This window comes from Mirounga angustirostris, unplaced genomic scaffold, assembly GCF_029215605.1.
Source record: "Mirounga angustirostris isolate CCGP_5_RB_7025 unplaced genomic scaffold, mMirAng1.0.hap1 SCAF_3, whole genome shotgun sequence".
Lineage (NCBI taxonomy): Eukaryota > Metazoa > Chordata > Mammalia > Carnivora > Phocidae > Mirounga > Mirounga angustirostris.
Window position 1 is genome coordinate 184,689,049 of NW_026991711.1, and position 25,348 is coordinate 184,714,396.

Below are 25,348 nucleotides of genomic sequence, written 5' to 3' on the forward strand. Positions count from 1 at the left end.
ATCTCCAAGAGGATTGCCACATCACAGAACCTTATCCATCTCACTACTGACAACCTTGTCCTGAACCTACAGGATGAAAGTTTTACCCGGGGCAGTGACAGCCTCATCAAGGATAAGAAATGAGCCTGGTGACCAGGAACTTCACTCCCAGAGAAGAAGCAGATCTGTTTCTCCCCCTCCCGCCAGCTTGGGGTACAGCACACCCCTATGCTACCCCGGTATCAAGCGATGGTCCTTTCTCCATCTGTCATCCCAACCCTTTTTGGATGAAAAAGGCTTGACCAATTTCCCAGGGGAAAGATTTTGTTGGGACAGTGTGATTTCTGACTGATTCCCTATAGTATTGGCTCCTCCTTCCAGGTTGGGAGGAGGCAATAACCACCATCCCAGGAATTCTCAATAAGTTTTTATTACTTATGCTGAAAAAAAAAAAAAAAAAGTCTGTTTGCAATGAACCTGGCTAGGTTCTGCAGAGAATCCACAGTGCAGTTCCAGGATTCCTTCCTTGGTCAGATAAATACCACTGGCCAGTGCTGTCAACACACATCCCACATCTGAAGACTGAGGCTTGCCTAAAAAGGAAGACAGGCTGCCCTATGGTCAGGGCCTCTCAAGAATCTTACCAAGGACCTGCAAACTTCTGCATTTCCCAGAGCTTCCTATGTGGGGTGTAGCTACCTCGTCAGAGAAATTCACCAACAGACTTTCAGAGGGTGAACTTCCCATGAACCTCCTTCCAGGACATGAGAATGAGAACATTTCTATAGCAGAGTGGCATTGGGGCAGACACATCTTTATCTAGATGTTAAATTTTCATTGGAAATACCTGATTTATATTTAGATTTCATAAAATTTCCAGTTGAAAAAGTTAGGCTCACATATGTAAGTTGTTCTAGCCAGATTTGAAAGTTTCCCAATAACTAAATTGGATACCAAATAATCATTTTCCTTTATAGTTGCACCCACATTGACAGACTTGGTTCATTTTTATTGGAAGAATTGATTTGGCTTTGAAACAAAAGCATCTGTTTCAAAATTACATTTGTCCAAGTTAAGTAAATTCATTAATCCTGCTATCAACTCCATATTATTAAAATCAAATTAATAAGTAAAATCAAAACTTGACTTCCTTAAGTCGCACTACCCACGTTTTAAATACTCAATAGCCATAGATGACTACCGGCTACTATGTTGGAGAGTGTAGATTTGGAGACATCATCTCTGAATAATGCAATCAGTTGGATAGACAACAGTTATTCTGTAGCCAAATCAAGGCAGTGGCCAAGGTCAAGGTGGTTAACAGCCTTTACCTTTCCTTTGTCAGCTTGAAAGTCTTGCATCTTATGGGTAGACTGATTCTAGTTTGTCTTGGGCCATGGAGCTGCCAACCTCCCGGTAGTCTGGGGTTTGCACCTATCACCCAGTGTCTTTTGTGTGAGGGATGCTCAAATATTTGTTCAATGGTTGCCAAGTTCATCTACTGCTTATTTGAATCTTGCTTCACCTTGAGAGAATTTTTTTTTAACATTTACTCAATGAAAAGGAAGGTTAAAGTACTCATTAACTCTTCCAATTTGCTGCATGAACTTGATACTCTTTTTGCATAAATTTAGCCTTTCCACTTCTAAAATGGTACCATCTAAAAGCAAATTAAGGCAAGACCAATGAAGCATTCTAGGCAATATTTGAACTTGGCCTCCTGACTTTTTTTTCTTTTGGCCTAGTTCATGTCTTTTTGATTTAATTAATTTGGAAGTTAAGTCAAAGAGGAGCTTAGTGTGAATTCAAAGAAATTTTCAGCTTGAGGCACCTTGTTTTTTCAGATATCTAGTTTGAAAAATGTAGTCTTGATTTTTAAATATAATTTAAATACTTAACTCTATCAAAAAACACAATGACAAATGTGTACGGTGTGGAAATGCATTTCTTAAAAGAAGCTGCCCGAAATTACTTTAGCAATCTCTTCTGATAATCTTCGGCCATTTGTGTATATTATTAAAAGATCAACAAGCAGGAAAGATATAATTTTAGCTGGGTTAAAGTCTTCAGTTTTAAAATAAGGAAGACAGATGAGTAACAGAGGCGTTTGGGTTACAGCCTGGTCTGACCAATGAGCCATCACAGAGCTCTAGAAGATTGTTCTTTTGTGCTTGGGTCTCTGGTGAAACTCTCCAGTTTGAAGCAATGGATTCGTGGACTATTGTTTATGCTTCTGCCATAATTCTGCGTGGCCCTTTTGTATCAAGAACTAGCATTTCTGGGGCACCTGGGTGGCTCAGTTGGTTAAGCGACTGTCTTCGGCTCAGGTCATGATCCCAGGGTCATGGGATCGAGCCCCGCGTCAGGCTCCCTGCTCAGCGGGGAGCCTGCTTCTCCCTCTTCCACTCCCCCTGCTTGTGTTCCCTCTCTCGCTGTCTCTCTCTGTCAGTTAAATAAATAAATAAAATCTTTAAGAACTAGCATTTCTTCTTAGGAAATATCCAACTCGGATACACACACACACACACACACATACACATACACACACTTCGGGTAATTATAAAATTGCACATGATATAAGAGAGAGAAAGATATCATTGACCACAATAAAAAAGAAGAAAAGAAGGTACGAAGAACTTCAAGCCTTTGTGTATTGTAATTTTTGGTATACAAGACTGCTTTTCCGGGGATGTTGTGCTTAGCGTTGGTGTTCCCAGAATGCCTGAGTACAGTGAGGTTCAGGTGTTTATTTAACAATGAAAGTGGCATTCAAATTAAATCTGTCAGGCAGCCAAGTCCATCATCAAAGGTTAAACTATTCTTACAAGGCCCTTAGAGGATATTTTACAAGGGATTGTGAAAGTTAACATTTCTATACTCCTTTTGCGTGAGCCTGACAATCTTCAGATTTTCTCTCTTGGTGTTCATATTGAGATCTGAACCAAGAGGCACATAAAAACCAATAGCAATTCTATTTATTACCAGAAAGGACCCTCAAATGGCAGTCTTCAATTCTAACATATTTTTCTTTTCTGCAGGAATAATTGATGAGAGTTAAAACATCTACAGGGCAGATCTTCTTGTAAGGGCCACCTGTTGTTTTCCATGAAAGAAAATATATTTGCAGGGGTGCCTGGGTGGCTCGGTCAGTTAAGCTTCTAACTCTTGATTTTGGCTCAGGTCATGATCTCAGGTTTGTGGGATCAAGCCTTATGTCAGGCTCTGAGCTCACCAGGGACTCTGCTTGAGATTCTTTCCCTCGGCCCCTCCCCCTGCTCATGCTGGGTCTCTTGCTCTTTGTCTCTCAAATAAATAAACAAATCTTTTAAAAAAGAAGTTAAAAAAAAAAGAAAATATATTTGTAAACTAGGAATGACAAGGCGCTTGAGAGGCTGGAACACCCCCACAATTGCCAAAAGCTCTTTTAACTAAACACAAACGATCTGTAAAGTTAATGTGTTTTTGCCATATGAGAAGGTTTTTTTTTCTTCCCTACTAAACTCTACTTCCTATATGGAAATTCTGAAGCAGTCAATGTTTGCATGCTTAACTGAGTATCTGTTATAAAATATATTTTTTCCTAAGCCGACACGAACAATTTCCAATATAGAAAAGTATTCTTTGAGTTTGGAGTTTTGTTAACTGAGAACATTTTGGGAGAGGCTAATTTGCAAGTGTACTTTTCATTATTTAAATTAGATTCTTTCTGACTTTAAACTTACCATATTGATGTTGAATAATTATTTCCAGGAATGCTGGATGAGCATCAGCATGTGGTACTGTTGAGATAAGTAAATGCACTGTTGTTCTAGGAAGATCTGCTTTATGAATTATGTTTCTACAAGTGATTATTAATAAATATGTCTGAACTGGTCAGAATGAGAATATAGGGGAAAATTATATTCATATTTTGGCATTTATGTCTTCTCTCAATAATAAACCTTTTTGATCAATTGTGCTTATGACATTTGTATTAAAAGACTCCAAGAATGACCTACTTTGAGGATATGGAAGAATTATCGTTTCCTTTGGTTATTAAATAAGAATAAAATTTATTATCTAATTATCCTAAGTCTGTTTCCTTTAACTTTGGAATGGTATGAACAAATAAATCATTGCTCCCAGCTTGGTGCATCAGTTTTTGGAAAAAGAAGTGAGGAGAAGAGGACTTACATTTCCATGGCTTTGAATTCTTATGCAATAGTGATTTGATTTTTTAGAGCATCTCTTGTCCGAATATTCCAGAACTTCTCTCATCAAAATCGTAAGTGGATAAAGCTGTGGCTTGGGATTTAAATGTATTTTTAAGTTGTTGCTACTGAGGGAAGGGAAAAGTAAGGATATTTACATTTATCATTAAAGACCTAATATGTACCAAGTAATTTGTAATGGTTGTCACTTTTAAGCTTCACAAACTTCCTGGAATTTAAGAAGCTAAGTAACTAACCCAAAGTGACCCCATGAGAGCACGGATTTGAAGCCTAAGAGGTCTCCTTAAAAATCTTGCACACTTTCCAATACACCATACTACCTCCATGAGCAAAGAATTACCCCTTATCTGGATATTTAATGTGTATGGGTCTCTGGATGGTAAAATGTGTGTATATGTACTATATACAGATACATACATATCCTGGAAGTGTTTCTTGACAGCTGAGTTTCTTGAAGTATTTTGTTCTGGACTGCCTCGAACATGTCCTTGAACTTGAGGGGGACTACCCACTCTACAAATCTGCCTACTTGGTATCAGTTACTGAGGAGAGGTCACAAGTTAGTTTCTCAGAGTTTCCAAAGCTGCAAGTCCTGATGATGACAAATGGCCTCCTACTTATACCCCTATTTCCTTCATAGTTTCCCAAGAAAATGGTTCCTTCAGCTTTCATCTGCAGACCCATCCCTCATAGGGCTTAGATACCTGATCATGGGATGTAGTGTGGGAGCAGAGATCATACTGTTTTCTGTCATCATTCGCAGTCCAACTCCTAAACCTCTCACTCCTTGTAAATCATCTCTGCTGAAATCAGAGTCCACTGGGAGTACCACTGCATCAGGTGCTCTCAGACACATCTCAGTTTCTCCAGTAGCTCAATGTCTAATATATTACCAAGGAAAAGTTCAAGTATGTTTGATTTGGAATAGCATATTGTTTAGAAATTATACTTGGAATGTCTTCTATCATGAGGTTTCATCTTCCCAGCTCCCACTCAATATTCCTATCCAGCTTTACACACATTACTCAAAGTTTAGCATATCATCTGGGAGCTTGTTAAAATGCACAATTCTGGTCCTTACCCTAGACCTATTGAATAAGAATCTGCATTCCTGTTGACTATCCCACCATTTAACAAGATACCAGCTCATGGGTGTGCATCGTAAAGTTTGAGAAGCTCTGATCTCTATTAGTCTACCATTTCCTGAATTTATGCTTTAGGTAATAGTGAGCTATGCAGTTTGAATCAAACTTCCAATGAAACAACTAAAAAAACTGGGTAAAATACAAAATGAGCTTAAAGCAATCTACACTGAAAGATGTCTGAGGCATCAGCTTGCAGAAGCAAGCAAAAATCCTCCCTAGAAGAAAGTTTCATTATCATAGGCCTACAATTATTTATACAAATAGTTTTTCAAATAGAATATTGAGCATGTTATCAAAGACACCAGGTGCACAAAGAACCAAAATGACACGAGTGAGATCCAGCAGAATAATAGTCAATGACAATAGATCCAATGTGACTTCAGATCTTGGAATTATCAGACACAAACCATAAAACAACTATACTTATTATGTATAAGGAAATATTTGTTCTTTAAATAGAACTTGGAAATATATTAGGGAACAGGAAACTATAAAAAGTGACATAACAGATTTTAAAAACCCTAGAACTTCTACAACTAAAAAACAGGAACTGAAATTTAAACATAGTGAATGGGTTTAACAGAAGACATAGCTGAAAAGAGAATCTTTAAACTGTAAGATAGGTCAGAAGAAATTATCTAGCATGAAGAGACACCAGAAGAGTGGGTGAGAAACAGAAGACACAGTGTAAAGGTCTAACATGTTTGATGAGATAGGGAGATGGGGAAAGAAAGGAAGGATTGAATGGTACAGAAAGAGTAATGCCTGGGGTGCCTGGGTGGCTCAGTCATTAAGCATCTGCCTTCAGCTCAGGTCATGGTCCCAGGGTCCTGGGATTGAGCCCCGCATCCGGCTCCCTGCTCATCAGGAAGCCTGCTTCTCCCTCTCCCACTCCCCCTGCTTGTGTTCCTTCTCTTGCTTTGTCTCTCTCTGTCAAATAAATAAATAAAATCTTAAAAAAAAAAAAAAGAAAGAATAATGCCTGAGAATTTTCCAGAACTCTTTAAGACATCAATCACAGATTCATAAAGTTTATTAAATCCTAATTATAATAAAAAGAATGGTATATTTAGACACACCCAAGCTAAAACACATCAAAGAAAAACCTTAAATTTATCCTTGAAGGAACAAAGGCAAATTTTCCTATCACTATGCTGTATAACAAACCACTCAGTGACACGTAGTAATTTTATTATGTTAAAACAATTCTATGGGTTAGGAATTTAGATAATACACAGCAAGGATGGTTTGTCTCTGCTTCATGATGTGTGGTGCCTGGGCTGGATGACTTGAAGCCCAGACTCACTGGGATTGCCAGGAATGTCTACACTTGTTTTCTCCAGCAAGGTAATTTCAGGCTAGTCTGATTTTTTTGTATGGCAGCTGGATTCCCTCACAGTGAGTAGTCGATAGCAGAAACTGAATGGCATTTAATTATCTAGCCTTAGAAGTCACATAGCATCACTTCCACCAAACACTGTTGTACAAAAATGTCAGAACCCCACTCAGATTCAAGTGCAGGGAACACAGACACTGCTCAGTTGGAGGAGTGTCAAATAACTTGTGGCCATTTAAAAAATCATCTTCCAAAACTATAAAAAGCTGGATATAAACTAAGGACGACTCTTCTTAGAGACATGAATTATTGCAATGACTTAATCAAGTTTGTTTGATATTATTTTCATGGTGCATTGTTGGACATCTATTGTAATGGATTTATAGGGCTCCCAGTTTCTAGAGGAGAGATGCCAGGCTTAAGCCCATTGCATTCCAATGAAAGATACCAAGAGAACTCTTTGAAAAGATATTTAATTAATTTCTTGTATGCTGAACTCCATTATTAATCCAAGTGTTTTAAAAAGATGGTCAGAGTTATCTTTCAAATATTTAGAAAGAAATACATTTTTAGTTTCAAGAAACCTCAATTATGTTATTGAGGAAACCATATGTAATACCACAAATACTTAGTCAACAAGTTAGAAAAATGAAAAAAAAATGTAAAAATAAGCCCGTTTATCCTGACATATCTATTTTGTTAGACTATAGTAGTCTATAAACCCTTACTTCACTCTCTAGGCTCAGTCACATGTCCAACCCTAAATCAACCACTGTGGCCAAGGAAATAGAAAGTGATGACTGGTTTAGCCTAGGTTGTGTGCAAACCTCTAGAGGCTGGGACGTTATTAGTTTCCCTTTAAGCAAGGATGGAAATTAGGAATCATTGAGATGGGACAAACAGATACTAGAAGAGGCACTATCAAGTGTCCATGATAGGTCAATATATATTCCAGGCAGAGAAAAGAGCTTATGCACAGTTCTTCAAAGTCATGGATTATTTGTGGGGAAATGGCAAGAAACTGTTATGGCTGGAGTAAATAATATCTAAAGTCTTTGCCCACTAAACCACAAGGGCCAGGCTATAATTATGTCACACTGAGAGATGATTCCATAATTGTTTCACTATCAACACTAATTTCAAAATATAGAGACCTATATTCTTATGGAGCTGAGATACAGGACTAGGAAAATATAGAGAATCAGGGAGTATAAATGCAGAAGTAATACATAAAAGTTTCCTTTAAAGAATCTTATATTCTCCAAGATCCTAGCAAGGCTACTTCAAGCTGTGTTGACTACCCTCAATTATATGCTCTATTCATGGGTCCATGAACTTGACACTTGAGAACTTCCCTTGAGAGTCATGATCAAATATGCTTTGACCAGATGAAAACTGGATTTATAAATATTCCAGCCTGCTTTAGCTCTACCTCTCCAGACTTATATGTCATTTTTCAAGCAGGCATCAAATTGGGGTGACTTTTCCAAAATACAGTCAAGGATTCAGGAATCACATTGACACTATACCTTGGATAGCAGCTTGCTGTTTACAAAGCACGTTTGCAAATGTTGTCAAACCAAATACTTGCAATAACCCTGAACAGAAGGTATATTGATGCTCATTTTACAGATGAATAAACTGAGGATCAGAAAGGTTAATGATTACCCCAGAAGATACACAGATAATCAGTGGCAAATGAGCCACAAAGCTAGATTCCCTTATCTCAAATTCTGCATTCCTTTGGCTCCTTATCATGAATAAAGCAGACATTACCAGAAGTATCTCACTTATTAAACTATGACTTAAATCATAGACTCTACGTTATATTTTAAGCTACTCCATGTATCTGGAACGATAGCAATAGCTTGTCTAAATTTAAAATACTAGACTAATATAAAACACAAGTAACCTACTTTCAGAACAAATGTGCTTAAAACACATTGCTTGAATAGACTTTACATCTTCTTTCAAGCACTTCTACATTTTGTCCCTAACCACTTTTGAATCATAAGTCCTCCTATTTTCCATGCTCTGTGTCCTATATTGCCTTGGCTTTGAGACCCATCCTATTGCCTACACGCTTCCCTTTGCTTAGAATTATTTTTCCAACACCTCTTCCATTTCTGCTTTTCTGAATTTGATCTGGGCTTTAAGGCACAGGTCATGTGGAACCTCATTATTCTCCAGCAGACCCCTCAAGCTTTCTCCCTGTAACTCTATTCCTGCCCAGTACTATCTTTCTGTCTCAGAATGTGTGTGTGATCATAGAAAGGCAGGAAGGGGGCATTGAGGGTCTCTAGAGTTGCCTTAGTTCTGGCTGATAGAATAGAATACCATGACTAGGGACTTAAACAACAAACATTTGTCTCCTATAGTTCTGGAGTTTGGGAAGCCCGATATCAAGGCACCAATAGATCTGGTGTCTGCTGAGGGCATGCTTCCTGGTTTGCAGATGGCCATCTTCTTGTTATATACTCACATGGTGGAGAACAGAGAGATAGAGAAAAACTTTCTCATGTCTCTTATAAAGGCACTGATTTCATCCATGAAGGACCTACCTTCATGCCCTAATTAGCTCCCCAAAACCCTGCCTCCAAATACCATCACCCTGGGGAATTTAAGCTCCAACATATGAATTTTGAAGGGGACCCAAATATTCAGTACATAATTCTGCACCCCCCCCAAATCTATGTCCTTCTCATATTAAAAATACATTCATTCTATCCCAATAGCACCCAAATTCTTAACTCATTTTAGCATCAACTCTAAAGTCTGAAGTCCAAAGTCTCAACTCAATATGATCTAAATCAGATGTGGGTGAGACTTGAAAGATTCATCTTGATGCAAAGTCCTCTCCAGCTGTGAACCTGCAAAACCAGAGGAGTTATATGTTTCCAAAATACAATGGTGGGACGGCATAAAATAGACATTCCCATTCCAAAAAGGAGAGATAAAAAAGAAGGAAGAGGTGATGGGTCTCCGACAAGTCCAAACCTTAACAAGTTAAACTTCATGAGAGATTAAGGCTCAAGAATAATCCTCTTTGGCTTGATGCTCTGCCTTCTGGATCCACTGGGTCATGTGATCTGGCCAGCACACATGGCCTTGCACTGAGAAAGGCCTTGTGATTGATTTATCGCTCTGCTGTCACCCTCTTGAAATTCTTAATACTTTTTTGAACAAAGGGTGCGGCATTTGGACTGAGGCCAACAAATTATGTAGCTGGTCCTGCCTTCTTGGTTCCAAACCCCAACAGGTTGGTATAGAAGGGAGGGAAAAGGAAAGAAATACACATCTCTCACTTATCTGGCCAGATTTGAAACCCTCTCTCTTGGTTGTCATTGTTTCTCTGGCCAAAACTGACTCCTAGAAATGGGAAAACATAGCTTCAGATCTGTACTTCTTAAGCCATTTCAGCCATCGTCCCAGCTGCATAGCTAATGTGTCATCAATCTTTACTTTTTTCCTTCTCCTCCTTGGGTGGAGGGTATTTTTTCTTTCTCTTCTTGAAATCAAAGGAGGAAACACCAAGATCATCCCTTAAGGAAGGGATTCTGGTTTGTTTACTTTTTTGATTGGCTGCCTTTTTAGACAGCAGACTTGATTATTTTACTTCAAACACATCTGAGCAGAGAAGAAAATTCCAGAGAGAAAGCACAGCTGAGATGGGGTGGGGGAAGAAGGACCTGTTTAGTGCAGATAAGATTGTCACTGGCGTGGTGCGTTTGCCTTAGTTTACTGGGGACGTTGCGGTAGGTAACTGTGCTATTTTGCTGGTAGTCTGTTCAAGACGGTTGTCTATTGGGTACCAGGAGCCAGGAGTAAGAAGCTTGGATGGGGGAGGGGGAGAGAGAGGGAGGGTAGGGAATGGGGGTGGGTCATCGGGCTGCAGGAAGAAAAGGCAGAGCTGGAGTCGTGTCTCCCTCTTCAGAGATGTGAATGACTCCACGGGGCCCTCCAAAACTCTCACACACGTATCCCATGGGGAGAGCAGATGTTTGGGTTCCTGCCTCAAGGGGGGCATTGCCAACAAGATGGTATTAACAAGAGAAGCAATGGTGGTCAATAGAAAATTGTAGTTGTGCTTCCAGATAAAGAAAGAAACATTTGCTCTGCTTCCCTTCCTGCTCCCCAGTGCCCAACACTGAGAGAGATAGAACCAGAAGAGAAAAAAGGACAAAAATAGCAGACACTGTCCCTCTTCCCATTTCAAGCTCCTTAGGCCACAGCCTGGCTGGTGCTCAGTGGAAGGGAACAAGAGCTTTACATCACACGTAAGAACTAGGCTGTAAATTGGATTAGACTGGCTGGAGATTTTAGTTATGAAAACAACCTGAAACTATGGGATCTGCCCTAGAGGCATAATTGGTGGCAAAAAGAAATTTGACAAAACCCAGCTGGCCTAATAGTTAAATTTAACTATGCATCATGTTTTTGTTTGCCTCATGCAATTCAGATTGTTTATTAAACCATTTATATTTTCAAATCGACTGCTAAAAGCAGTCAGGGAAATGCTTTCCTGTTTAATTTTTGTTGGGGGTTGCGGAGAGAAAAAAAGAGAGAGAACCCGCTGTATAATTCCTTCCCTTCCATTTGGGCAAATTCAGGTCCATGTCCACCCCTGAACTGATAATTGTCCCAATAACAGAAGGTTGGGCTCTGTCCGATGGGCTTTGTTCAGCCTGCATCTGTCCCTGAGATGGAATCAGCTTCTGCATCACATGGGTTAGGTGGAGGAAGGTGGACTTCTAAATAAAATCAGGTAAGGAGGAGAGGGACACAGGATGCTGCTGATGAGGCCACCCAAACTCTACTACATGGGGCCACCCTATGTGATAATCATCTGCTTCCGCCTTAGTAATGACCCACATGGCCCTTGGGTAGGGTTGGCCAATTTCCCTTGGACTTCTCCATGCCAAGGATCTCCTCCATTCCCTAGTCAGTGGGAGTCACTCATGTCCAGACAAGGGAAGGACAGCTGACAACATGTAATTGGTGACCAACAGGCCTGTGTGCTGTGGTCACTTCATCAACCCTACCCTCTCCCCACTGTCCTACCTTCTAGACCCATCATGAGCCAATGTTGGCAATTTGTTACTTTGAAATACTCTCCTTTCAGGACCCCTGGGTGGCTAATCAGTGAAGCGTTTGCCTTCGGCTTGGGTCATGATCCCAGAGTCTTGGGATCGAGCCCTGAGTCGGGCTTCCTATTTGGCGGGGAGCCTGCTTCTCCCTCTGCCCCTCCCCCTGTTCTTGCTCTTTCTCTCTTTCTCTCACTCACTCTCTCAATAAATAACTAAAATCTTAAAAAAAAAAAAAAAAAAAGAAAAGAAAAGAAAATACCCTCCTTTTAATTTTTTTTCTTGCTGCTTCCTGGAGTCAAGCTCTAAAAACAGAATTTAAAATTCACCTCCCAGTGTGTCTGAGATGTTTATTCTTCCCATTCTGAACACTTGGCTGGCGTGCACTTCCTCTGTCTTCCATTGAAAAATTCTGCCCTATAGCTGGCTCTTTAACTTTCATTTCGAACAGAGAAATGGTGCAGCATTCATTATTAGTTAAGAATGTTTGATGTGCTATAACATTTTAAAAGGTTAAATATGATACAGCATTTGAAAAACTCTTCTAAAAGCATTATGAGAGAAGCCAAATACATTTTTTTTCCCTTGGTGAAGAAAATTTTATTGTGATTTTATTTATTTATTTTTTTTATCTTTTATTTTTTTTAAAGATTTTATTTATTTATTTGAGACAGAGAGAATGAGAGAGACAGAGAGCACAGGAGAGGGCGGAGGGTCAGAGGGAGAAGCAGGCTCCCTGCCGAGCAGGGAGCCCGATGCAGGACTCGATCCAGGGACTCCAGGATCATGACCTGAGCCGAAGGCAGTCGCTTAACCAACTGAGCCACCCAGGCGCCCCCTTATTGTGATTTTAAAGCTTTGGAAAACATCTTATAACCAGGTGTTCATCCAGATTGAGGTCAACTTTACATTTTGCACTTACATGAAGTATTTATCCCAAATCAGCTATTGTGAATGATCTAGAAGTATCCCTGCATGGGGATATTCTCAAACAGTTCTCTTGGCCTTATAAATAGTCATCAACTCCACTTCCCCAGCCCTATTTGCTGTCAAAATAACAAAGTTTTGTTTATTGTTCTCTCTCTATTTGGGGAGAGTGATGGTTGGTAGCTGAGAAAATGTATGATTGAACTGATACAGAATGATTTGTGGTTTGTGATTCTCCTTCCTTTTCCCTCTCTGTTTATCCTTTGACCTCTCTCACTTCCCATGCCTCCAATTTATGCCAATTTAAAATGAATCCTGCTCTGCCTGTTTCTAGTTCTGTGACCTTAAGCAAGCTATTTAGTCTTGCCATGTTCCAGATTCTTCAATAATGAAATCATAACAGTAATATCCATCTCCTAGGGCTGTTGTGGAGATTGAATGAGTTAATACGTGTAGAGCACTTAAAATAGTATCTGGCATATATAGAGCAAGTGGTCAATAAATGTCAGTGGTGGTGGCGGTGATTTTTCTTCTTATTCTTGATACCTTAGTGAGGTCCCCTTGCCATTTTGAACCTCAATTTCCTTACCTACAAAATTGGGTCCATAATTTTTTTCAACTCAAATGAGTTATAGGGACCCATACAAGGTGCACAGAAGGAGGAATCATTAGTAAAATGTTGGCTAATTAACACCGGGGAGCTTCTTGACAAAGCGGTCCTCTATTTTCAGGATCATTAAAAGTTGGCCATGCTTGGACTTTTGTCAGACGCTCACTAGCAGATGTCACTATCTTTCAGCTCAAGGGCTTGGCAGAACCACTATGCCGAGCTGAGAGAATTCATTTTCTTCCAGGAATAAATTCATTTATTTTTGTATGTTATTTATTCACCAATCAGAGGAGCTCTGCTGACGACAGTATTGTCCTTGACATTCGAAAAGACAGGACTCCATGTCCCAGGCAAGAGTGTGCTCATGTGTCGCCAACCTGTGTTCATGCAGGGCAAGAAAATGCCGCATGCAGGGACATCAAGAATTGACGATAGTCCAGAAAATGTCCTGAGGGAACATTTTGGGATTTTAGTTGAGGGTGGAAAAATATACAGCCTGAAAGACATGGAAGTGAGAGGAAAAACTGCCAAAGAACAGGGATACATTGGTTCCCTGCACAGTCTGCTCTTTGAAATAGTTAACTCTTCAACTCCTGTTCTCACCATTGCTGACTGGAGGCACGTGTCAATGTTGCCATGGTAACAAGTCAGTTCAAGCTCTCAGTTGTGGATGTGTAGACAGTAGCTGACATTGCAGATGCCTTCTTACTTAGGACCCCAAATCACATGTTTATATTGACTAACAAATGGTCAGGGCCATTTCAAGTGACAATTTTTGACTTCTTCAAAAACTTTGAGATTTACCTAGAGAGGAACTTGGAACCACTGTGGTTAAACATGATCCAAATGAACACTGCCCAGCCCTCTTTCACCTCACCCTGCTTTTTAATTATGTTCGCTAATGCTCTATGCTCAATTAAACTTATTTCCTATATTGTACTTTTGTTATGACTCATCATCTGTATCCCTCACTAGAATGGAAATTCTAAAATGCCAAGCACCCACTCTGTTCTCTGTCGCATTTTCTTGGGTCATTTTAAACAGTGCTCGTCCTGCCTGGTGCCTCATAAACGTTCAGGGAATGAAAAGGCTAAATATTAATGCCTATCAGAATGCCAGGCAATTCTACTGAATTCCTTTTCTTGGCTCTCTTTTCTGCAGATTGGTTACTGGACTGTCAAGAAATGCTTAGCCAGACAGTAACATGTTGTTAAGGGCATAAGAACCTATATCTTCCTATTTCTTCAGAGTTATCTATGGCAGCTCTGTTGTAATTGCAGCATTTTTTAAAAAAGATTTTATTTATTTATTTGACACAGAGAGAGACAGTGAGAGAGGGAACACAAGCAGGGGAGTGGGAAAGGAGAAGCAGGCTTCCTGGGGAGCAGGAAGCCCGATGCGGGGCTTGATCCCAGGACCCTGGGATCATGACCTGAGCTGAAGGCAGACACTTAACAACTGAGCCACCCAGGCGCCCCAGGAATTGGTGCATTTTTGAATGGCTTTTTTATGGTAAAAAGAAATAACATGAAATTTATTATCTTAAACATTGTTATTATTTTTTAAATAACAACATACACTTCTATTGTTTATTATTATACTTACAATTAATAACTTACTACAAAAGCCATGTGCTGTCTCCACTCACTATTTTTTAGCTAGTTACATTATGCAAATTATTAGTAAAACAATGTAAGCGCAACCATTTTTTTAAGTTTTCGTGCTCATATGAGGTATTTATGTAGAAACAGTTATTTTGTTAATTATATATAATTCTTATTCTTCTTCATTAAGGATTTCTTCTTTTTTATTATATTATTCTTAACCATTTTTACTGATGCATTTCTTTCAACTATCTCTGCCCCCCAGTTTTATTAAGTGATAGTTGACAAACAACAATATAAGTTGAAGGTGTAGAGCATAATGATTCAACTTACATATATTGTGAAATAATTATCACATGAGCTTAGTTATCATCCATCATCTTAGATACCAAAAAAGGGGGAAAAAAGGTGTTTTTCCTTATGACGTGAGCTCTTGTGATTTACCTTCTTAGCAACCTTCCTGGATATCCTACTACAGTGTTAGCTACAGTCATCATTCTGGACATTTCCTTCTCTAGTACTTATTTATCTTATAACTGGAAGTTTGCACCTTTTGGCCCCCTTCCTCCAATAATCCCCTCCTTTCAGCCCCCACCTCTGGTAAACACAAATCTGATCTTTTTTTCCATTAGCTTATATTTTTAAAGATTTATTTATTTATTTGGGAGAAAGAGAGAGCGAGAATGGGGGGAGGATCTCAGTCCCAGAGCCCTTGAGATCATGACCTCAGCTAAAATCTATTTGAACGCTTAACCACTGAGCCACCCAGGCACCTATTAGAATTTTTTTTTTTATGATTCCACATACAAGTGAGATCATACAGTATTTGTCTTTCTCCATCTGACTTATTTCACTTAGCACAATGCCCTCAAGTGTTTACCATGTTGTTGCAAATGGCAGGATTTCCTTCTTTTTGTGGCTGAATGATGTTCCTTTTCTGGGTACATTTTAAATTGAAAGTAATATATTTAATCTGCTTGGACTGGCAGGTGGTTAGAACTGTTATCTCTGTTTTCAGCAAATTTTGACAAAAAAAAAATGCATGTGGTTTGATTGGAGGATGGACATCAGGAGCTCTCCCCTGGCAGTTGAGAAGGAACTAGAAGAAGTTCTTGTTGCAGGGAAACCTGTTCTGTGGTTATAAAGATTTGGGTCAGACTAGTATATTAAAGAAACACACACAAGAAATAACCAGTGTTGACAAGGATGTGGAGAAAAGGGAACCCTCTTGCACTGTTGGTGGGAATGTAAATTGGTGCAGCTGCTACAGGAAAGTCTCCTCAAAAAATTGAGGAGTCATGAATGGAGCCCAAGGCTTCGACTGAAGCATAAAGCAGCCAATGTGGACATTTATCTTGTCATGTATTAGACATGACATATGTTAAATAAACTCAACTCCGTATTTCTGCTGGAGTTAGAATTTTCTTGCTTTAAAAGTATTGTATATTCCTTTAAGAGTTACAGAGGTTTCTTTCCCTCTTCCCTTCCTTCCTTTCCTTCTCTCTCCTTCCCTTTGTTCATTTGCCCTTCCTCCTTCCCTCCCTCCCTTTCTTCCTTCCTCTCTCTCTTCTACCTTTCTTTCTTTCTTTCTTTCTTTCTTTCTTTCTTTCTTTCTTTCTTTCTTTCTTTCTTCTTTCTTCTTTCTTTCTTCCTCTCCCCTTCCTTCCTTTCTCCCTCCTTCCCTCCCTCCATTTCTCTCTCTTTCTTTTCTCTTTCTTTCTTTCTTTCTTTCTCCTTTTCTTTCTTTCTTCCTCTCCCCTTCCTTCCTTCCTTCCTTCCTTCCTTCCTTCCTTCCTTCCTTCCTTCCTTCCTTCCCTCCTTCCTTCCTTCCTTTCTCCCTCCCTCCCTCCATCTCTCTCTCTCTCTCTCTTTCTTTCTTCCTTCCTTTCTTTCTTTCTCCTTCCTTCCTTCCTTCCTTGACTAGGACATAATCTACACACACAAAAAAATGCCTTTAAAAGAGTATTCGTTTTAGTTAGAATCTGACCCTTTTGATACGATTTCCTCACAAATCCATGAAATCCTAGAAGGGGGGTTTCTTTAAACAAATATGTATTGAGGATCTTTTTGGTACTAAGATAGAGCAGGTACGAGAGAGGATCTGGAAGGTGATAGAGAATGAGTTGTATGGTTCTAGAGATGTAGAGTCTGGAGCAAAATTCTGAAAATGGCTTGAATAATCCTCCTGAAACTGTACAGGTAATCCCTGAATTTTACATACGTGCAGTTTTCCTTAGATTTTCAAAAGAGCTTATACCACAAAAGTGTTCAGAATCGTAACTTCATTTTTCTTTGTCTCTCTGAATACTCTCAAACGTTCCTTCACCTCTTTATCCAAAATTGCTCAAAATCTGATTTCTCTGTATCTTGCTCCAAGCATTAAGGAAACCAAGAAACAGCCTGCTGCTTGATGTTTAATAAGAGGCCTGTTCAAATCTTTATTTCCCTGAGACATGGAATTCCATAGAACAACCGATTTGTTCCTCCTGGGAATACCGCCTTTTCGGTTCTCTCTGCCAAATAGCAATGTGTAGAAAGTTGTAGTTGGAAGTGATTTTATATATCATATTGTCTGTATACTTTTATCTGTTACATGAAAAAAAAAACCCACCAAAATGTTTCAGAAAAAAAACTTAGGTGCTGGAGGGCACACACAACTGGGACTGGAAATGACTGCTTTGTCTATAGATCCTTCACTTACATTTTAAAAGAAGATCCAGATGTTGAGTGAAGGAAGAAGGAGATACTGATCTAATTGAGGAAGGCTTTACTAGACATTTCTAAGGCTTTGGCAAAAGGCTGGCATGTGGCCTACTGCCTTTATCACTAAAAATTATATTGCTATACTTAAAATAATTGGCCTGTTGCTTGAAAGAGTAGGCCAGAGGACCCTTCACACATGGCACACATGGCTGTGAAGAATCCAGTACATTTAAAACTGGAGGATGTCTTGGTTTTATCCACCTTCATTCAACTTTGACAAATGGCGATTCATTCTGTTTTCCCCAGAAGAAGCAAAACTCTCCTACCTTATCTGTGTCCCCTGTTGTTGTTTGTGATACAGCAAAAGAGGGATGTATTTTGTGTTTATAAAGATTTGGGACAGACTAGTAGAAACAAACAAACAAACACGAAATAACCAGTGTTGACAAGGATGTGGAGAAAAGGGAACCCTCGTGCACTGTTGGTAGGAATGTAAATTGGTGCAGTCGCTGTAGAAAACAGTCTGGACAGCCCTCAAAAAATTAACAACAGAAATACCATATGATCCAGTAATTCCACTCTTGGGCATTTACACAAAGAAAATGAAATCACTAATTCTAAAAGATCTATGCACCTCTGCGTTTGTTACAGGAGCATTATTCATAATAGCCAAGATATGGAAACAATCTCGGTGTCCATTGATAGATGAATGGGCAAAGAGACTGTGGTGTATATATGATGGAATATTACTCAGCCATTAAAAAGAATGCGATTTTTCCATTTGTGGCAGCATGGATGGACCAACAGGGAACCATGCTAAGTGAAATGAGATAGCCTGAGAAAGACAAATACCATATGATTTTGCTTATATGTGGAACCTAAACCGCAACAACAAAAACCAAACAAGCAGAAACAGGTTCATAAATACAGAAAACGGGCTGGTGGTCGCCAGAGGGAGGAATGGGTGGGATAGGTGAAGGGAATTAAGAGGTACAGACTTCTAGTTCTAAACTAAGTAAGTCACGGGGATGAGAACTACAGCATAGGGAATAGTCAGAAATATTGTAATAACACTGTAGAGTGACTGATGGTAGCTGTACTCATTGTGGGGGGCATTGAGTAATGGACAGAGCTGTCGAATCACCTTGTATGTCAACTATAGTTCAATAATACAAAAAAAAAGACTTGGGCCAGGTGTTCAGCCCAGGGACCACACAATCTGCCAGGAAACAATCTTTGCATCTGGGATCTGTGGCACTTTGAGCATCGTGGTAGCATCTGGAGTCCCTGCCACGTTCCGGGCCGGAAACAGGCGCAGCAGAGATTGAAGCAGTAAATGGGACAGAGTTCAACAAAGCAGTGAGAATCTTTCAAAGGCAAATAAATAACTGGTTGATAAGAATTTAACAAAAGGCCATCTCTGAAGGACAGACAGGGAGGAAATAGGAAGGGGATGTGAAAACTGAAAAGAAGCAGGAGAAACTGGATACGGGGCTTTAACGGGGCGGAGCGGGGGGAGAGCATTTTAAGGGAACTGTTACAGGAAATGGAAAATTTAGGTGGTCGATTGCATTTTGTTGGCTTTTCTCAAGCACAATTTTTGCTGATAGAAGGGCAGCTCAGATGTTTTTTCCCTGTCCACTGCATTCAAACGTGTCTATACTCAATCGGCCTCAAAGTCCTGCTGATAATGTCCTGAATATGATTTAAATGCATCCCAATACCATGAAAACATTCTCAGTTCTCTGATCAAAATTCTTATGCAACTAAAAATAAAAGGCAGTTTTTCATAGAAAGTTTCACTTGCTTATGTCCAAAAGTAATTTCATAAAAAAATCTCAAGAAGCTTAATATACCAGGTAGCAGATTCTGGTAAGCTAAGAAGAACATTTTGGTAGAATTGTGTTTCAGGAATTAGTGCTTGAACATCATCAATTGGAAACAAAAGTTACCCACAGCCTACTAGATTTCCCAGTGGGCAAGGCTTTGTGCAAGGACTAGGGCGGAAACCACAGACCCAAAGGTGGCTCCACCCTCAAGGAGCTTACAGTCATCACAATCATCGATGCCCAGAGATGCAGGTATTCCACTTACCACGTAGAAACAGGTGGTGGAAAGGGTGTCAGGAGGCCTGGTTTGCTCAAACCCTGCAGATCCCGAAAAGAGGCTTGTTTTCAGATCATGCCTTTGGTTTTCAGATCATGCTTTGGGAGGAAGTGGTTACTGGCATCTAGATTCCTAAGGGCTAAGCTCTGAGCCTTGGACTCCAGGATGCCCTCTTATTTGCCTCAGACAGGGACCCCCCCCCAATTCCCATTCTTCACCTTATAAATGATTAACATGAATGACTCATACCACCGATCAACTGGAGCAAGGTGCTTGTTCACCAAATTCATTTCACCAAAATTCAGGAGCTTCTGTCCTTTCTCCAGGCCCCTGAACGTTGACCCATCTTCAACCTGATCCAACCTACAGCCCTCGTTAAGAAGCCCCTCCTGAGGGGGTGCATGGGTGGCTCAGTCGGTTAAGGGACCAGCTATTGGTTTCGGCTCAGGTCATGATTTCAGGGCCATGATCTCAGGGTTGTGAGATCGAGCTCTGTGTAAACTCTGCACTCAGCACAGAGTCTGCTTAAGACTCTCTCTCTCTGCCCTTCCCTCCATCCCTCCCTCTCAGTCGATCACTGGCAGGTCTCCCAGGGGGACCACTCTCACTGCTACCACAACCTCGGTGCCCCATTGCAACAACCCCTTTCTCCTTCTCATTATAATCCTTTCAAATAAAGTCTCTCCTTGCCAATGTCCAGAGTTCATTTTTATTTGACATTACCCTGTGGCTGACTGGACAAGCCTTTACATAGCATTATTTATGCCTTCTTCTTAGTGAATAATATAAAGTGCTCAGAAGTCTCAGTGTTTTATTTGTACAAATTCTAATAATTTATTTCCTGAATTCAGAGAGCACCAATCCATTTACCTCTAAGCCTGATAAGTTTACCTCTAGTTTACTGGAGTCTAGGTCAGTTTATCCCCAAGCCTTGTTTGCCTTGTGCTTCTTTCTCCCATCCCCCAGACTTGCTGTAAAGGCCACAGCCCATGGGCCTTGGGAAGGTGAGAGGGAATGCTTGGTTGTCAGGTTCCTACTGGGATTCCCTAGACTAGAGACTACAGGCTCCCCTTCCTTTACCCTAACACCTTCTAGAGCCTCAGGCTCTGCCCCTTCAGTGCATTGTTTATACCAGCAACCCCTAACTGGTGGTGATTTTTGTCACCCAGGGAACGTTTGGCAATGTTGGGAGATATTTTTGTTGTCACAATGGGAGGAAGTGGTTACTGGCATCTAGTGGATAAGGGCTGGGGGCTGCTAAACATTCTAGAAGGCACAGTAACGGAGAATTATTTAGCCCCAAATGTCAATAGTGCCAAGGTTGAGAAATGCCAATTTACATGAATATCACTGGTGCTAACTAATTTAGTCAAAGAACACGGGCTTATTTGAAAGTTGAAAGTGTAACAGTAAAACTTGTCTAAGGGATAATCTACCTTCATCCAATCATACTGTGGCTCTTGTGTTATAGGAGGCACTTAGGACTTTTGGAGAAAAAAGGATGAACAATTCGGCAACAAAGATTTATTGATTAGTTTGTAACATTAGGTACAACATATAACTTTATCACATGGTTACAATCCAGTATTTGTGCTTTGTAGGATAAGTAAACATTCATTTGAGCACAACAAATGTCCACACACAATATTCTGGGATTGTTTAAAAAATAAATATATCCTTTTCCATTTAGTAGCACAAAGAACTTTTGGCTTGAGATAATAGATACATTTTAAAATTTGACATCTTGTTAATGTGACAAATTAAACACATACCCTAAATTTGGACTATTAATATAATAAATGTCTAATGAGTACTGGGGAGGATTCCTCCGTGTGTGTTGAAGAGGGAAGTAAGTCTTACAAGGAAGATTTCTTGACATTTCAAGATGGCGATGATGCATAAGGCCCTCATTGATGGCATGGGGCCTTGTTCACACTTAAAATTACTTCACAATTTTTAAAAATAGAATAAAAGCATGGTATTTCAGGAAATCTTCAATAAACACCTTCTTTGGTCAAGAAAATAAAAGCCAGTGTACCTCATTTAGTTGAAGGGAGAGGAGACGTTAGATACTTTTTATTTTTCAGAACAGTCAATCTCTGTTATTAAAATAAATTAAATGTGATAAGGTTTTCTTCTTCCCAAATTAAATGCCAATATCTTTGAATCAGAAAGAGTGTATGATCCTAGCAGGTTATGTCAAATCCTGCGTCCGTCATTATAAATGTCACCCAGGTAACAGGTCTGCCATACCAGAACCAACACATTTATAATAAAAGCACTGAGCTCACGTGTCAAGATATGACACTTAAGACAACAATCCCCTCATGTTTTATGAACCTCTAAGATAACTCAATATATTACTTAAGATAATAATCTCTTCATAATTTACAAGAAAAATAAAATGAAAGTTTATATCATATAATTTAATACACAAGCAGATTTTATCTCAAAAGACTTTTTTTTTTTGTAAGAAAGCTTTTTCTTATGGTAAGAATTCTGTGAGCATGTTACCCAAGTAATACAGAGATGGACATGAGACAACCTTCAGTCTTTCTCTCTCTCAACTAAAAACCAATAGTATTCTGGTTAGGTGGGAACACAGATATTGTTGGGGAGGTGCAGAGTATTATCAATGAGTTGAAGTAAATAAATGAAATCACCTCAGTAGAGGACATCAGTAATACTCGTGCACTTCTGTTAATATCCACTGATATTGGTCTGATAGTGAAAATCCTTTGTATCAAAATTCTGGAAATTTCTCATCCATATCTTAAGTGTTGACCCGGGCTGACAGCCCCTGAATCAGCTTGAAAGAGTAAAATAAAGGTTATATCATAGTTTACAAAATTATTTTGATTACTTTGCTTCTAGTTGATTCACATAATTGGAGACATTACACATAAGTTTATATAATTAAAAATATTTAAGAACACCTTTCCTGGATTTTTGGGCCTAGTTTTAAGCTTTTAGTTTAGGGCCCACTAAATTTTTGTTTTTCCAGCCATTCTAATACAAGCTCTTTTGAACTTGCTCATAGGTTGTATTGATTTGTACAGACCTATTGCTTTTCCTCAGACTTATTCCATGTGCAGTAGAGTTGGATAGCAGATTTTTTATAGCTCTGCTAATGTGATGGGATGTTTTGAGAAAGTTTAGAGCATTTAGAGCAAACCACTGTAATCTAAGCTGGGATAAAGGAAAGGAATACTCTAAAGGCAAAGCTGTCTTATCCCAGTTCCAAGAGCCAGTCAAAGAGACTTGGGGTCCCATCCTTCTGTTCCTCATGCATTTTGCAGTACTGAACAACTGCATGAAAGATATCTCCCACTTTCCAGGACTTCTGCTGAACCAGCCGCATGACATCTAAAAACTAAAATAAAGCACAGAGTTAGGATTCCCATATCATGGATGAGCCTCAAATTTATCACATTCAATCATTCTTCCAAAGCCAACAGCTCTCTAGGCTATATTTTTAATCTCTAGTGACAGAGGACTATTTTCCAGGACAGTCTATTTTCTTTTTAGACAATTCAGATTGTTGGAGAGTTCTTTCAAGTGAACTGGAATTTTCTTCTTCAGAGCAGTTGTCATCCATTGACTGCTGGAGACTAAATGGAATTCTTCTTTCAAGAGTCTGTCTTTTAGATATTTCCAGAGTTTCCTCAGGTTTGCGTTTCTCTGGGTTGGACTCTCGCTGGCAGGACTGTACAGAATAGCTCCCAGCACCTTCTACCTGTCTCAAATAATCTCTGATTGGGTGCATACATTTAGGCTAAATAAATCAAGTGCTAAATTTTTGGGTATGGTCACTTACAGGCTCTTCACTCCATCTTGAAAAATCCCCTCCCCCATCATCACATTTCAAGAGACATTGGCTTTCCATTGCAAAAGGCAAAGTAAAGATTAAAGAAACACCCTAGATTTGCCACCCAGTTATTGGTACCAACTTCAACTGGCCACGACTTAGAGACAATGTTTTTTGCTGCAGGTGAATTGTGAGCTGAAGTGTTGAAAGATAAGAAATCATTGTAGATCATTCCCTTCATGACACTGTGGGCTGAAGCCAGGGTGAAGGCCTCTCAAACTCCTTAGGCAGATACTTTTAAAGAAAAGTGACAATTATTAAGGGCCAAAACCTGTACGAAGTACATTTCCGCATGTAATCTCATTCAACTCTATCAACAACTCTGTGAAGCAGACATTAACAATGAAAAATTGAGGTCTTGAGAGATGAATACATGTGCATGATCTTTAGGATGATGTAAACAAAGAGACAGATAGGAGGTCAATAGCAACTAGGTTATAGATAATAATCCCCCAGGGAAGGACAATACCTAAGCCATATCTTACTATCTTGTACCTGTACCTGATAGGTGTTCAGTAAATATTTGCTGAATGAGAGAAGGAACAAATGACCAAATGTGAGTCAAATACATTCAAAATGACCATGAAAACTATTTGAAATATGGGATGGCATTCAGAATCATTGAGGATGAACCTCATCTAAGTATTCTTTCTTAAGTGTTATGTAATATATTTACATATATGTAATTTAAACATGTGTATCTTGAGGCTGTTTAGTCAATAATTTTCTATTGATAGGATGCTCCACAAAAGTGGTTGTAGGCTGAGGCTGAACAGAGCCTAGATTAGTGAAATGGTAGTGGGCAAGAAGCACAGTAAAAGCTGATCACGTGGCATCTGTCTTATTGAATTGTGACTGACAGTGTTGTGTATGTTGTGCGGTAGGATAGCTCAGACCTCTCTTCACTGTTCACTTGAACAGCAATGGAAGGTTAGCTCCATTCAGCTCCCTTGGTCTCAGTGATAACATTTCATAGACTACTAGTTGTTTGGGACCCCTTTGCAACTTCTGCCTAGCTTCCTGTCAGATTCCTGAAATTTTAGAGAGCTTAATCTTTTAGGTTAAGACTTTGCTTAAAAGGCAAATACCCTCAGATAGGGGAACATTCCTAGCAGCTATTAGTAATTTGTGGAGATGAATAAAAATAACTTTGTGAGCTGTTACTTATATCTTGGCATGTATGAATGGTCCGAGGCATGTTTTCTGTCATACTAACGGTAAAAACATGAAGCATCAGAGAAAAAGAGAGAAAGGCTAGGATGTCTTTGCATGATTCGACAAATCAAACTTTTCCAGCTCTTACTGGAAGTCTAGAAAGTAGGTGTTACCAGTGGAGAAGGCTTGAACATCAAGTTTCTGAAGTCTCATTGTGAGAGGTTCATAGGTTGGTGACTTCTCTTCAAGATTTCCTTCAAGTGTCACCAATGGCCTTAGGCCAGACCCATCCCTTGAGGGTGTCTCCTCTCCCTTAACATGTCTTATAAAGATGCAGTTAACATAAAGTACACAGAAATATAAAATTAGCCTCAGCTCCTTTTTTTCTTTCTATAAACTCTGGCTCACTGGTCTACCATTTTGTTCCCAACTTTTATCCCTGAGTCATTGCTCTAAGAGATAATCAAAACTCTGGAGCAGATGTCAGTATTTGCTAAGCCCTACCCAGGAGGCTCTCAGCCTCAGACCTCTTTAGAAGCTCAATTACTGCTTCTTTCCATCTACTTAGGACTTGTTGAAGGAGGATCTCCCACTGTGGTGATGACCACAGGATGAGGTTG

At 39.5% G+C, this 25,348-nt stretch overlaps 1 protein-coding gene across 1 annotated transcript in view; it reads right to left on the minus strand.

The window, feature by feature from the left end:
* Nucleotides 1-21,214: 21,214 nt before the first annotated feature.
* SPHKAP (SPHK1 interactor, AKAP domain containing) overlaps nt 21,215-25,348 on the minus strand; it is a 98,210-nt gene continuing 94,076 nt past the window's right edge. The window contains exon 8 of the mRNA XM_064585843.1: nt 21,215-23,078. Within this exon, the coding sequence (XP_064441913.1) occupies nt 22,935-23,078 (144 nt within the window). The 3' untranslated portion in view covers nt 21,215-22,934. The remainder of the gene's footprint in view (nt 23,079-25,348) is intronic.